The sequence below is a fragment of the Stigmatopora nigra genome, chromosome 17 (assembly GCF_051989575.1).
Source record: "Stigmatopora nigra isolate UIUO_SnigA chromosome 17, RoL_Snig_1.1, whole genome shotgun sequence".
NCBI lineage: Eukaryota > Metazoa > Chordata > Actinopteri > Syngnathiformes > Syngnathidae > Stigmatopora > Stigmatopora nigra.
Window position 1 is genome coordinate 2,918,379 of NC_135524.1, and position 13,299 is coordinate 2,931,677.

Genomic DNA, 13,299 nt, shown 5'->3' on the forward strand with positions numbered 1-13,299 from the left:
TTCTTTATATAACATGTAATTGACTGATCTATGTGTGCCACAAAAGCATATGTATGTTTAAATGTGATTACAAATATATTTAGAAAAGACATCAAGGAAGACCCTTCACTGAAATAAAATCCTTATCTTACTAGTGCATTTTGATCTTATAAATGTTGCTCCCATCTAATTCTCCTTCAAACATTTATACTGTTAGTTTTAAATGAGTAAAATGAAAGTCATGTTTTTTTGTCTAATTAGACGCATTAGTTAGTCCAAGTTAGTCCTATAGCTGTGCGCAATGGGCGGAAGGATACATTGTGTCTCCTAGCGAAGGCTCCTCCGCAGTGATGATGGGAGGAGGAAGAGGAGGAGGAGGAGAGGAGGACTAGAGTGAGGAAGCACTCGACACGACACTCGGCATCATCATGGCACCTATCGGATTAAAGGCAGTGGTCGGAGAGAGTAAGAATCTTCATTTTCATAATCCCTAATTAGCCACAATGGTGTCATTGCTGTGTTTTGTCGTCCTTTTGAATGCAAGTGCTTGTGGGGGGATGCGGATGGATGTGCTGGGAAAATGGTGTAGTGAAAAGGATGGAGGTAACCTGCAGAGTCGGGCTGTTGCGGCGACTATGCGCCAATGTCAATGCCAATAAATAAAAAAAAAAACATCTATAAATGATGTTGAGACGCCATTGATGAATGGCAGTGGGAAAATGCACCCTGCGCACACCTTTCTATGCCTCACTAATAATATACACGCACTTCATCACTGTATAGGTCTGCATTGGTATTGGGCACAAAAATAAAAAGCTTCCTGTAGCTTAATTGGCTTGTGTGAGCTATTTTAAGGCTATTTAATGATTACTGTGTTATTTGAAATGGATTCTCGGAGCTTAGTATTTTCAGCAGTGCCTCACCCCTGCGTAAAATAGAGCTATTCTACGCCCAAAGGTTGATGCAAGCTTCGGGATGCTGTATCGCACGTTCATGGCGGATGGTATTTAAGATGATATGAATTGCCTTTGATGGTTTTAGGGCGGAATGATGTACATCATTTGTATTATAGTCGCAGAAGCATAACATTTTTGCATGCAGGTCGGTTATTTTCAAGAGGAATCTTTTGGACTGTTAGTCGTAATTTAGATGATTCATTCTGGTGAGGATGCTGTCTACTCTGGTGGCTTCTGTGTGAGTGTGTGTGTGTGTGAGTGTGTGAAATGCAGGCCTCAATACAGAGGCGCATCTTCATTTTAGGCTTGGCTCAACTGGATGAAAATATCAGTGGAGTTCCTATGCAAGGCTGCAATGACATCTTTCAAGTTATGTAATTGGGAATTGTTTCTATTTTCTTGCAGTATTGTGTGATTTTTCAATATAGAGTAAAATAGAATTGGCTATTACAGGTAAATGGTGCATCAAAATACTAATCATATTTGCAGCACCGATAAAATTTACTCTAATGAAATATGCTTACTATTTATATCCCTGGTTAGCCTGAGTCATGCTCAAAATAATATATATGTTTGATATTTAACAGTCTGCCTTACACAAACACTTAAAACCAATTGATACCTAAAAATAAGCCTAAAACATGATGCAAACATCACAATATTTACAAGTAGCTTATTTCACAAACAAATTACATGATTAAAATACTGCACCAGTAACAGCCCCCTAACTAACCTCTTACCAAAACCTTCAATCTAAATTATTCATTAAGGTTTTATAACTTGCATGACAGTGCAACCAAGCAAAGTTATGATTTGCATTCCATCAAGTTTCAGAGCATCATTAAGATATAAAATAACAAGGCAGTATTAGGTCGTATATGGGCCTGCATTGGGGAACACCTGCACTCTGTTTGGCTAAGGTGACACAAGAGCCAGGATTGGTGGAGGGAGTGTGGGCAGATAGAAGAACCATCATGGGTCCACTCTGCAGCAATACATGTAAACGATGGAGATGGGGGATGGGAAGCTAGCATTGCCTCTATTTTTATGACTTCTTATATTAGAGTATATGGAAAATGAGGCCAAGTGACCAGAATCTAACTATACTTAGTCCATAACTACCAATTACAATGATAATATATTAGATTTAAACAATCACCTCCTTTTGATTAGCCGGGAAATTAATCAAATATGTGCATACTTGCAAACACAAATCCTGATCATAACATTATATAGCAGTTCTAGTACTCCAAAAATTGGCAAAATGACAAAATGTACTTACTCAACTCATGCCCACACAAGATCTCTTCATATTCCAAGGCCTTGGTCACTCTTCTGCAATTTGTATGTGTTCATATTGGTATGAAATCAGTCATTTTGGTTAAGAAATGACAGTAAAATAGGTGGGTTTTGGGTAGATAGTAAAATAGCATGCCTGAAAGCATCCTTATCACGTGATCTGAAATCCAAAAGAAGACATAATATTATTAGCAGGCTCCAAAATGACCTTGGAAACCACAGCAGTAGACTTGTCTGGCTTCTATGTGTGCTGCAGTGCCTGCAGCCCTTGTTTTTTTTTTTTTTTTTTTTTTGTGAATCATGCACGCACAAGGTATACACCAACGGCTTTACCGTACAGACATAGTCGCTATCACTGCAGTTTATGAAGGCCTGCTATTTCTAAAAAAAACAAGAACTTTTAATGAAAAATAAAAGCCTTCGTTCTTACATTGAGGAAGAGTGCTGCGTCACAGCTGACCTCCTCTTTCTTAGCTCACCATCCCCCTCGCGATGCAAACACACATTATGTGTTTACACACAGATATGAGCACATGTCAAAGTGAAAGAGAAGGTGAGGCATTCTTGTCGTTTTTATAGTCGTATGCTTCACTTTGGATGCAAATTGTAATCATAGGAATTGAATTCTTTCAATATTTTTTGAATAAACATCCAAATGGAAAGAGCTTCTTGTCACACCAATTACAAATTTAGACGTTTTTATGGATCTGTTCTAAGCAAGTGTATTGTTCAAAATATTTGATACAGTTCACACTACAACTGATAAATTTTAAATGATTCTGTACATAGTATGTCCCATTTCTGATTAATATGTATGAATTTGAATATAGACTTATATCCTGATTCTTCTTTGAGTACAAGAATAAGGATGTGTATCCTGTTAAACTGGACAGGAGAGTAATTATTAGGCTTGTGTGTGTATTTGGTTGACACAGCTGTTGCACTGTGTTTAACCAGGTCCCTCTCTCGGTCTTGTCTTGTATTGTTCCAATTGTTATCTGGACATGACAGGGTACAAATCATTGCCTCTTAATGACATCTTCAGAAGCTTTGTGGCAAATTCACTGTGAAGATTTTTTTCTTATTCATTTTTAAATAGCATAGATTAGTTGCTTTTTTGGGCCCTACTAAAACAATTGGTGCCAAAATCTAACAATAAATACACACTTCGACCTGATCAAGACTCCATATATAAATTTATATTAAAAAAACATGGATAATTTGCAAGGGATTTAGGCCAATATACAGAAAATATTGTTCCATGGCCTTTTAAGAGGCTGTCATTGGATTTTATTTATTAAACTTGCTTGACTTTTGCGTCCTATCGTCCTAATTCTATGGTTTTATAGACAGTGCCATCTACACCAATGTCAGTAGCACATACTGCACACATCCTAATGACGTTCCTCCTTATTCCTTGCAGAAATTATGAATGATGTCATCAAGAAGGTGAAGAAGAAGGGAGAATGGAAGGTGAGAAGTCATTAATATACAATGACTTCTGCAAGGTTGTCTGCCTAACAGCCACAACGACGAATTGAAACTGCTACTAAATCATCTTCAGCATATAGCAAAGCTAAAATGTCAAAAATCATTTAGTATAGCAATGTACTATTGCAAATTTTTGGGAAAGTAGAGTATTATTTCTTGATCACAGGCCCTGATTGTGGACCAGCTTAGCATGAGGATGTTATCCTCTTGCTGCAAGATGACAGACATCATGACAGAAGGCATTACAAGTAAGTAAATTGGTTTGTTTTCATGTGAACCTACAACATTAAAAAATTTACTTACATCAATGTATGTTTTTATTGCTCATCCAGTTGTGGAGGACATCAACAAGCGGCGAGAGCCTCTCCCCACTTTAGAGGCCATTTTTCTGATAACACCTACAGAGAAGGTACCAATGCACATAGCAAAATGTTTATTTTCACTGTTATAGGTTACAATATGAAAAACAGCAATTTTCCAATGGACTGAAATATATCTTGATCAAAATGCTACTATACACATAAATGTGAATACTATACCTGATTTTTTATATACTTCCAAGTGTAGTACAGTATCTTTTCATGGCTTCTGTTTCACATCTACAGTCGGTCCATACCCTTATTGGAGACTTCAAAGACCCTCATTCAGCGAAATATAAGGCAGCCCATGTTTTCTTCACCGACTGTAAGTATTTGTGTAGTTTAGCACATTTCTGCTTTTGATGCAGAAGGCATAAAGATCTTACCCTTTTTGCATCATGGTTTCTTGGGATTGGGGAATTGTTCAAGTGTCAACTGCTGTGTCTTTTCTGGCTCTTCTTCCCTTGGGGGACTCAGGTGTTTGTTATTGTCATGAACCTTTGTCTGTGTATTTTAAACCTGTGTAGTTGACACTCATGGATTGGGAAATAATAGCTATCTTAATCCTATGAAAAATAGCAATGACAGTATACTACCCATCTGCTATATGTACAAATGTCTCTAATAATAACAAAACAATGACTTAACCTACCGTATGCAATGATTAGATGATCAAGAGGCCATATTTTCCAAACATTTGTTTACATTTCGTTCTTCTCTCTCCATCAGCTTGCCCAGATCCTCTGTTCAATGAGTTGGTGAAAAGCCGTGCTTCCAAAACCATCAAAACACTGACCGAGATCAACATCGCCTTCTTGCCCTACGAGTCTCAGGTAGGGAATTCAGCCATGTCCACTGAACTGTAAAATAGATAATTTGTTGTGATTTTTTTCCTCTCTTAAAGACTCGAAAACCTAGTGTAGGCAAGATGAAAAATAATTGCAAAGTAATGGTGATTTGGCAGATTTAAATGGTGGTGGGGCAACAACTGTTCTGCACAGAAAAAGATAGTAACATAGGTAGAGAAAAGGTCATGACAAACCATCAATTGTTCACTCAACACAATGTTACTGAGTCACCAGACAGGCGGTATCAGCTTTCCTCTGTGAATGTCTTTTCAATTCACAAATCTCCCTTTTTTTAAACCCTTTTTGACCCTTAATTCAGGCCCTCCTTTATTTGGTCATCTTCTTTTACTTGATCTAAGGATGACTTTTCTCTCCACACCATTCTATGCTCCATCCTGTCTACTGTTATTAATTCAGAGTCAGTGATTTCATGCTCCAGGGCAAAGGGCTGCCTCATAGGCCCGCCTACATGCTGATGTAAAAGTCCCTGTTTGGATGAGCTGAGATCCACGTAGGGAAAGTTGGCCAATTGTAAGCGGAGGTGATGGAGGGACCCTTCTGCTTTGCAGAAGCTTGGTCATGTGATTGCGGGCAGATGGGGTAGGAGGCGGTAAGGGTTTGGTGGAGTAAAGAAACAGGAGAAGAGGAAGGAAATGAAGTGAGGACATTCAAGTTGGGGATGAATTGTCACAAAAAAGCATTGCGGAGCTTATTAGTATTTGAAAAAAGTCCCTCAGATGAGGATAATTTGGATTTTGAGAACTTTTAATGCTCATAAAATGAGAAGCACAAAATTGGATGAAAAATCATGTAAAGATTTGCATACTTTGTAAGAAGTTATAGTATTAAGCACAACTAACCTCAAATTGTGTGATTTTCTCCATCCAGGTGTACTCTCTGGACAATGCTGATGCCTTTCACAGTTTCTACAGTCCACATAAGACCCAATTGAAGAACCCTGTGATGGAGAGGCTGGCAGAGCAACTGGCCACACTGTGTGCCACACTTAAGGAGTACCCTGCAGTCAGATACAGAGGGTAAGCACAAAGATATTTTGTTATGTTATTTATTCCTCATAACTGCTTCCATTCATCTGGCATGTGTCCATAAATTAGGGACTACAAAGACAATGCAACCCTGGCTCAGCTGGTTCAGGATAAACTGGATGCCTACAAGGCAGATGACCCTACCATGGGAGAGGTAGGCCTTATTTTATGATGATGATTATGATTTCCACATTGAAAATATAAATAACATCTTACGTCTAAATACGCAGGGTCCGGATAAAGCTCGTTCCCAGTTGATCATCCTGGATAGGGCATTTGACCCTGTTTCACCTGTACTGCATGAGCTGACCTTCCAGGCTATGGGCTATGACTTGTTGCCAATTGAAAACGACGTTTACAAGTAAGCAAATATTGAGTATTCTTTAGATAATTGAAGTTATTTGACTTAAATTGCTTTTGCTCAGGTATGACACCAGTGGGATGGGAGACAACCGTGAGAAAGAAGTTCTTTTGCATGAAGATGATGACTTGTGGGTCAGCCTGAGACACAAACATATTGCAGAGGTGTCCCAGTAAGTGTTTTCCTAATGACCTGAACACTTTTAGTCTTCATAATGTCGTATCCACAAGTGTACTCAACATTTTTAAATACATTAAGGGAAGTGACACGTCAGCTGAAAGAGTTTTCTGCCAGCAAGAGAATGAACACTGGAGAGAAGGTAATGGGTCTAATTCAGTCTTTAACAATTCCAAAGTTTTCCTAGTATTTTCTGAAATATACGATACAATTAATTTGTTCTCTTCTGAGTTAAGTGTAATTTAATGTTGATTTTTTTTCAATAGACCACAATGAGGGATCTGTCCCAGATGTTGAAGAAGATGCCTCAGTATCAGAAAGAGCTCAGCAAGGTATTGTTATATGCACATGAATGTTCAGTTTTTTTTTACTTTATAAAAACTCACCTTTGTGGGAATGCTAATCAGGTATGATGTATTTTATAGTACTCTACTCACCTCCAACTTGCTGAAGACTGCATGAAGCATTACCAAGGGACAGTAGACAAGCTGTGCCGTGTGGAACAGGTGAAACTTCTGCAAAAAAAAACCCAGAAAACATTCTTTTAACGATTTATAACCATACAGTTTGAAATATGTAGTTGTTGGCCAGTGCAATTAGACCAAATTGTGTGTTGTAGGACCTTGCAATGGGCACAGATGCTGAAGGGGAAAAGATTAAAGATCCAATGAGGGCCATTGTACCGATTCTGCTGGATGCCAATGTCAGCACTTATGACAAAATACGCATCATCCTGCTGTACATCTTCCTTAAGAACGGTATGGAGAACAGTACACACTTTAAAGTACATTTTTAAGATATCACCCCCCACATTATACGAAATAACATCTCCTTCTACACCAAATTTGCAAGCAGGAAAGGGGCTGTTACAGCTTCTCCACTGTTGCGACGTCGTAATTAAAAAAAAATGCTAATAACATGTCAAGTACACAAGAGGGATATGTCATGTGTATGCTTGTTTTAGGCATAACGGAGGAGAACCTGAACAAGCTCATCCAGCACGCTCAGATCCCCCCTGAAGATAGTGAGATAATCACCAACATGGCTCATCTGGGAGTGCCCATTGTCACAGACGTAACGCTTCTCTCACTCAGTGCTATCATTTAATTTTTGATTTGATCTCGCACTTATCGTCTCCTTTGTCTTTAGTCAACCCTTCGTCGAGGTAAGAAATTGGACAGAAAGGAACGAGTCAGCGAGCAGACCTATCAACTGTCCCGTTGGACACCATTGGTTAAGGACATCATGGAGGTGGGTTACAAGTCGTAACTCATCTCTCAATGGATAATATTTGAAAGATTATCATGTTATGTGTACTTTATTCCCTCTGCAGGATGCCATTGATGACAAACTAGACACTAAGCACTACCCTTACATCTCCACTCGCTCTTCTGCTTCTTTCAGCACCACTGCTGTCAGGTACAAATACTAATACTACTAAAAAAATACAAATGATTGAGGGGTATTTGGGATGCTCCACCCTAAAATCCTAATGTATAATATTGTAACATGGTTTTGGTCACTGATAGTGCTCGGTACGGACATTGGCACAAGAACAAGACACCCGGAGAATACCGCACTGGCCCTCGTGTCATGGTCTTCATTATTGGGGGAGTGTCCTTCAGCGAGATGCGCTGTGCCTACGAGGTCACACAGGCCAATGGGAAGTGGGAAGCCATCATTGGTGAGTTGAGCGAATGGGGAGGGGAGGGGTTCATTGCAAGAAGTAGTAATTTGTGCCACAATATAGGTAATATTGTTCGTAAAACCACTTACTGTCCCTGTATTCCTGCTTCAATTATTTCAACTTTTTGCTATTTTCCTTGTTTTTGTTGTAAACACTCATTCTAGCTATCTTGAATCAATTGAACTCAATGATTTTCATTATTCTTTGAACGCCTACAGTCTAATTTCTTGTAAACACGGGACATTAAGTACCGAAAACTGGCAATTTTGTTGATATTGTGCCTATATACCTTCACTTTCCAGGGACTGAGCCCACCAAAAACAGCAAAAATATATTAACATACCTCAATTATGCCCCCAAAGTCCACAAGGTAGCAGTAAATGCCGACTTTTCTTTAAGTGAAGCTCCTCAACTCAGCCCCAATATGCCACGAGATGGTATCAAATGCCGTTTGCTAAAAAAAAAACAAGAAACAAGTATTAGCAACCCATAATTACAACATGTCTATTAATGTGTGTGGTGTCTTACATTACAGTAGCCCCGACTGTCATGGACTGTTGATTTAATGTCTTCTTAACGCTTCTTTGTGCTGCTCTTTTCCACGTTCCTGTTTTGCTCTGCTTCAGCTCGTCTTTTAAAACTGTCTGTCTTTCGTTGTGTCTTTTTCTGTCTCTCTGCCTTCCTAATGTTTTTGTTCGATATATAAATATCCCTGTATGCGTGTATATTGTAAAACCATCAGGTAAATGTGTGTCTCTGTGTGTGTGCTTGTAAGAGCGTCTGGTTGTTGTTTTTTTTTTATCCAAATGTCAAAGTGTATGGAGGGCCTGCTCACGTGTTGAGAGACGAGTGGTGAAGCCACCTCTGTTCCTCCTACAGGTTCCACCCACATGCTCACCCCCACCAAATTCTTATCGGACCTCCAGCACCCCGACTTCCGAGAGTCAACTAGGGTGTCCTTTGAGGACGCAGACGCCTCAGACGAGTGAGGCAGAGACAGATTGGGAGGGAGGGAGAGAGAATTCACACAGAAAAAAGTAAAGGCAGCCGCTCAAGAAGCCCTTTCTGAACTTTAAACAGTACAAGGGCTTCCTTGTTCTTTTTTTAATCACTCAGTAGTGTTTTATGTACTTCCACCCCCTCCTCCTCCCTTTTTGTGACCCTCAGGGATGGGTAATTCATAGCCTTTGCTCGCCGCATGGGCCGCTCTGTCAGAGTATCTTACAGCGTCAAAGAAAATTGGAATTGCAGTATTTTGAGTCGAGACATGCTCCATATATATAAGGCTGTAATTATCTAAAAATGGCTTTTCTCCATAAGAAAAAATATCATTCCAAAATGCAATTCATACTATAGTGTGACTTATATCTGTATTTTTCCTCTTTTTTTGGCTTATGCGACTTATACTCAGGTGCGACTTATACTCAGGTGTGGCTTATAGTCCGAAAAATACTGTAGGTTTACAGCAAAACTGACACATGAATTTAGAATATTCAAACATCTTAATTTTCAACAAAACCATATAATTCTGACATCTTAATGCTCCTATATACAAATACAAGTATACTTTAACACAAAATGAATGAAGTGTCACATTAAAACATAAGAAAATGGGATGTTACTTGGTTTAAATACCAAAATATTAATTTATGTCATTTTATCGTAGTAAATGCTATCTCAATGTAACCAGACTATATATTTTTAAAGGCATAAACGAGCTAAAAATGAAGAGCGGCCATGCTCGAGTGGGTCGGCCATCCCCCATCCCTGCTGCCGTTTCCTATCATCTCTACTGGGTGGATTAAATCGCCCCTCGCTGGTGTCGACTCACCGTTAACCGCTCACTTCAGATTTAATCTACCCCGAGATCCATCTTTTTTTGTTACTTTAACATTTTTCTTCTCAAAGCAACCCTTTAGTGGTCACGACAATCACCTTAATTATTTTCCAGGACATGGTTGAAGCACATTAAAAGAGAATCTCCTTTCTCCCTTGATGTTGTGTTGTTCTATCATCACATGTCCACCCAACTGGCTCATCAGCAGAGGGTGCTGTTATAAAATCTCCAATTTGGTGATGGTTACTTTTCCAGAATTGTCTTTTTTTTTTGGTCTAAAATGACTATGTTTGACACCTCTCTGCTGAGTGTGGCTAAAACAGCATTGCTTCACCTGATATGCATCGGCAAACTAACAACTAACGACAACATTATTCAAATAACTCCAAACAGCAAGTTTGGATTTTAAAGAATTACCTGTAACTATTACATCCAATACGTTGCATCCTTGGAGCAAAAATCTTCATTCCTGCGTCTGTACCCTCTCTGGAAGAAACATTATTACAACACATCATTTTCATCCCTAACATAGCCACTGAGGTGATATCATTTTCTGAACCAATTTTTATTTATGGTTCTTAAGTTGCCAGTATGTCTGCTTTGGCGCATACTGACTTTTACATTCAATGCACAAATGGCCATCCCTTACCTATAGAAAGTACCTGTGTTTGTTACGTATTTTAGACGTATCCAAGCACAAGAAGTTAGTACTGTAGTCAAAAACGTTGTTTGTTTCTGTGCTACAAAGCAGCATGTGTGACCCTGTGCAATCCAATTGGAATTGGAGTTGCTGCTTCTTTTTACTATTAATATTTTTGGGGGGATTTAAGAAATAATTTAACAGTGCAAATGAGAAAAAAAAGCAAAGCATGGAGCTTTGCAGTGGAAACAAACAATGCAAGTTGAAATGTGTGTTGTAAGGAGTAAATCAAATGGTCGGACCTTTTTTAAATTATGTTTAGAACTGGTGGTAATTAGATTGAATTCAATGATTGAACTAAAGATGTTTGCTTTACTCCACGCCTGTAAATGGTGAGTTAAAATTGACAAAAAAATGTGTCTTCAGCTGACTTAATAGTTTTACTTCACCTGTGTAATTATAAGTCAAAATTATGAGTTAAAACATTGCCTACCTGTTTGGTGTGACCAGCCAACCTAAGTCATCACATCAAATTATTGTCAAAAAGCCACAAAAATGCAATTTATAACTATTGCTACATTCATTTCAATGAAATCCTGAACCAACACAAGCACAATTATTTGTATTTAAAATGAATCCAGTGACTATTATAAACATATGCTTAAGTAACATTAAAATGACTGTTTCTAGCTGGTTTTTAAACATACAGTACACTTCTGATGAATACCATTAGAATAGTGAGAGCTGAAAATGCATTTTTTACATCCTGCCTATGTTTATACATATACCTAACTGCATATATGTGTTTTTTTGTGTTCTCACCTCTCAGGATCGACCAACATCTTTACCCCCACCAGCCTGCTGGAACAGCTCAAGTCCATGAACAAACCAGATGAAGAAGTGACAAGTTAAAAAAATCCCCCCCCTCCATCACCCATCTCCTTCTTACTTTCCCTTTTGTGTGAAAAAATCCTTTGTGTCTGCATCTTGCTTGAGAATAATAATAAAAAAAGACATCAAACTATATGTTAAAACAAAAGAATCAAACTACTGTTTTGCAATGGATTTAATCATCCACTGCAACTGATATCCGGTCCACTTTAACCAATGGAATACTATACCAAAATGTAAGTGTACTGTATGCTACAAAACCTGCTAGAATAAGGTCAATCTTGTCGGTCACCCCCTCGTGTCACCTGCTTTGTCAATGTTTGCTAAAGCAGGTAGATTTGAGAGGTTGTAAATTACAGCAGATCAACCAACATGCAATATATATAAGTATATATATATATAAATATATTGAACCGAAGAGGATTTACCCCTGCTGTCCATTTCAGATGTTTGTATCAAGTAGCATGCTTGGATTTGTCTGTGTTTGTATCCAGTGTGGATGTTTTTGGAAGCTACTTTTATCCTCTTCTAAAGATGTTGTGTTTCAGGATATTTAGGATACTTTACTGAAAGACTCTCAGAACTACGACTTTTGACTCTACCTTGCAACTCAGTGTATTAGGTCGAGACTATGCAAATTCACCACGAGAATGCTATAGCGGTCACATTATCTGAACTTAGCTGACGCCAAAAGAGACTAGTTAGAATTCTAGAGTGTAGTTTAACATCCTCCTACGCATATGATGTATTCTACACATGTGGTAATAATCGACATGACTGAGATCAAGGTTGAGTTTGTGATAGTGGCGGTTTGGAGAAGTGTCTATTGATTTTTTTAGTTTTTTTCATCCCTCCTTTAACTGCCAGGACTTAAGTATTCAGTGAGAACCCTCTCAAGACCAGTAAATAAGAAAAGGCACCCATAGACTGTCATATTTTCATGTTTAAAGAGCTATTGCTTGCTTATCCATGATGAATACTCCAAAAAAGGCCTGTTGTATTTCAGTATTGTATCCTGTCAAGTCTTAATTATTGCTTAGTAATGTTTCATTGGATCATGCGCTGAGTAGTGTTGTGTATATGCCATATGTTGCTGTTTAATGTCTCTGACTGGTGATGTTTGCAATTGTGAAGTAGTGCACTTTTCCTTTAATAGAACGCCATGTTGTTTGCAATGTTTTAGCTGTAGTTGTAGTTAACAAAGCAATGACAAAAAGATCTATTTTCTTTGCCTGATTTCCTCCCCCTTTGGTGAAATGTAAATCCTCTCAATGGTGAATGGCTTTGCAAGAGTAAAATACCAATTTAGAAAAGAAAAAAAATCATTTCCTTCACCTTTTTCCCTCTTCCAAAAACAAGTTGAATATTGCACTATAATACGTTTTCTGTACTGCAAATGCTTGTTTTTTTCTATTGATTTGCTGTTCTGTAGGACTAAATGTCAAATTGCTTGATTTATTTTGAAATTATTTATGAGAAAAAGAAAAAAAATCTGCACATTAGTCTGTCTTAAACTGTTTAACTTGTTGGGAATGTATGTTTGAGAGTGTTGAAGCACAAACAATACTTCCAAGTGTAACATATATGTACTAAGGCTGTGGAATAAATTGGCTTCCATTACATTTTAAGAGTCATCAGTTATTGCCCATATACGTAAAAAGATCTGTAACTATACTTTGTTGAGGATTATTGTTTCTAGGATAAATTAATATAAATTTAAACTGAAGT

The 13,299-nt window shown here is 38.1% G+C and overlaps 1 protein-coding gene across 2 annotated transcripts; it reads left to right on the top strand.

Moving 5' to 3' along the window:
- The first annotated feature begins 296 nt into the window (after positions 1–296).
- stxbp1a (syntaxin binding protein 1a) lies at positions 297–13,193 on the top strand. 2 transcript variants are annotated; one of them, XM_077736992.1, is made up of 20 exons: positions 297–444; positions 3,658–3,707; positions 3,892–3,973; positions 4,058–4,134; positions 4,331–4,409; positions 4,814–4,917; positions 5,821–5,969; positions 6,048–6,132; positions 6,209–6,339; positions 6,404–6,511; positions 6,598–6,658; positions 6,783–6,848; positions 6,942–7,022; positions 7,136–7,274; positions 7,481–7,590; positions 7,666–7,767; positions 7,850–7,935; positions 8,046–8,200; positions 9,083–9,240; positions 11,510–13,193. In XM_077736992.1, exons 1-19 carry the CDS (start codon positions 408–410, stop codon positions 9,190–9,192), a joined length of 1,812 nt encoding a protein of 603 aa, XP_077593118.1. In that variant the 5' UTR covers positions 297–407; the 3' UTR covers positions 9,193–9,240; positions 11,510–13,193. The 2 variants fall into 2 exon arrangements, with proteins under 2 accessions (XP_077593118.1, XP_077593119.1); XM_077736993.1 differs by lacking the exon at positions 9,083–9,240.
- Positions 13,194–13,299: the final 106 nt, after the last annotated feature.

Excerpts from the sequence above, each read along its gene's own strand:
- stxbp1a (XM_077736992.1), top strand. The coding sequence starts at position 408 with ATGGCACCTATCGGATTAAAGGCAGTGGTCGGAGAGA. Across the intron at positions 6,133-6,208 it reads ATGACCCTACCATGGGAGAG|GGTCCGGATAAAGCTCGTTC; the intron begins GTAGGCCTTATT and ends CTAAATACGCAG. Across the intron at positions 6,659-6,782 it reads GAATGAACACTGGAGAGAAG|ACCACAATGAGGGATCTGTC; the intron begins GTAATGGGTCTA and ends TTTTTTCAATAG.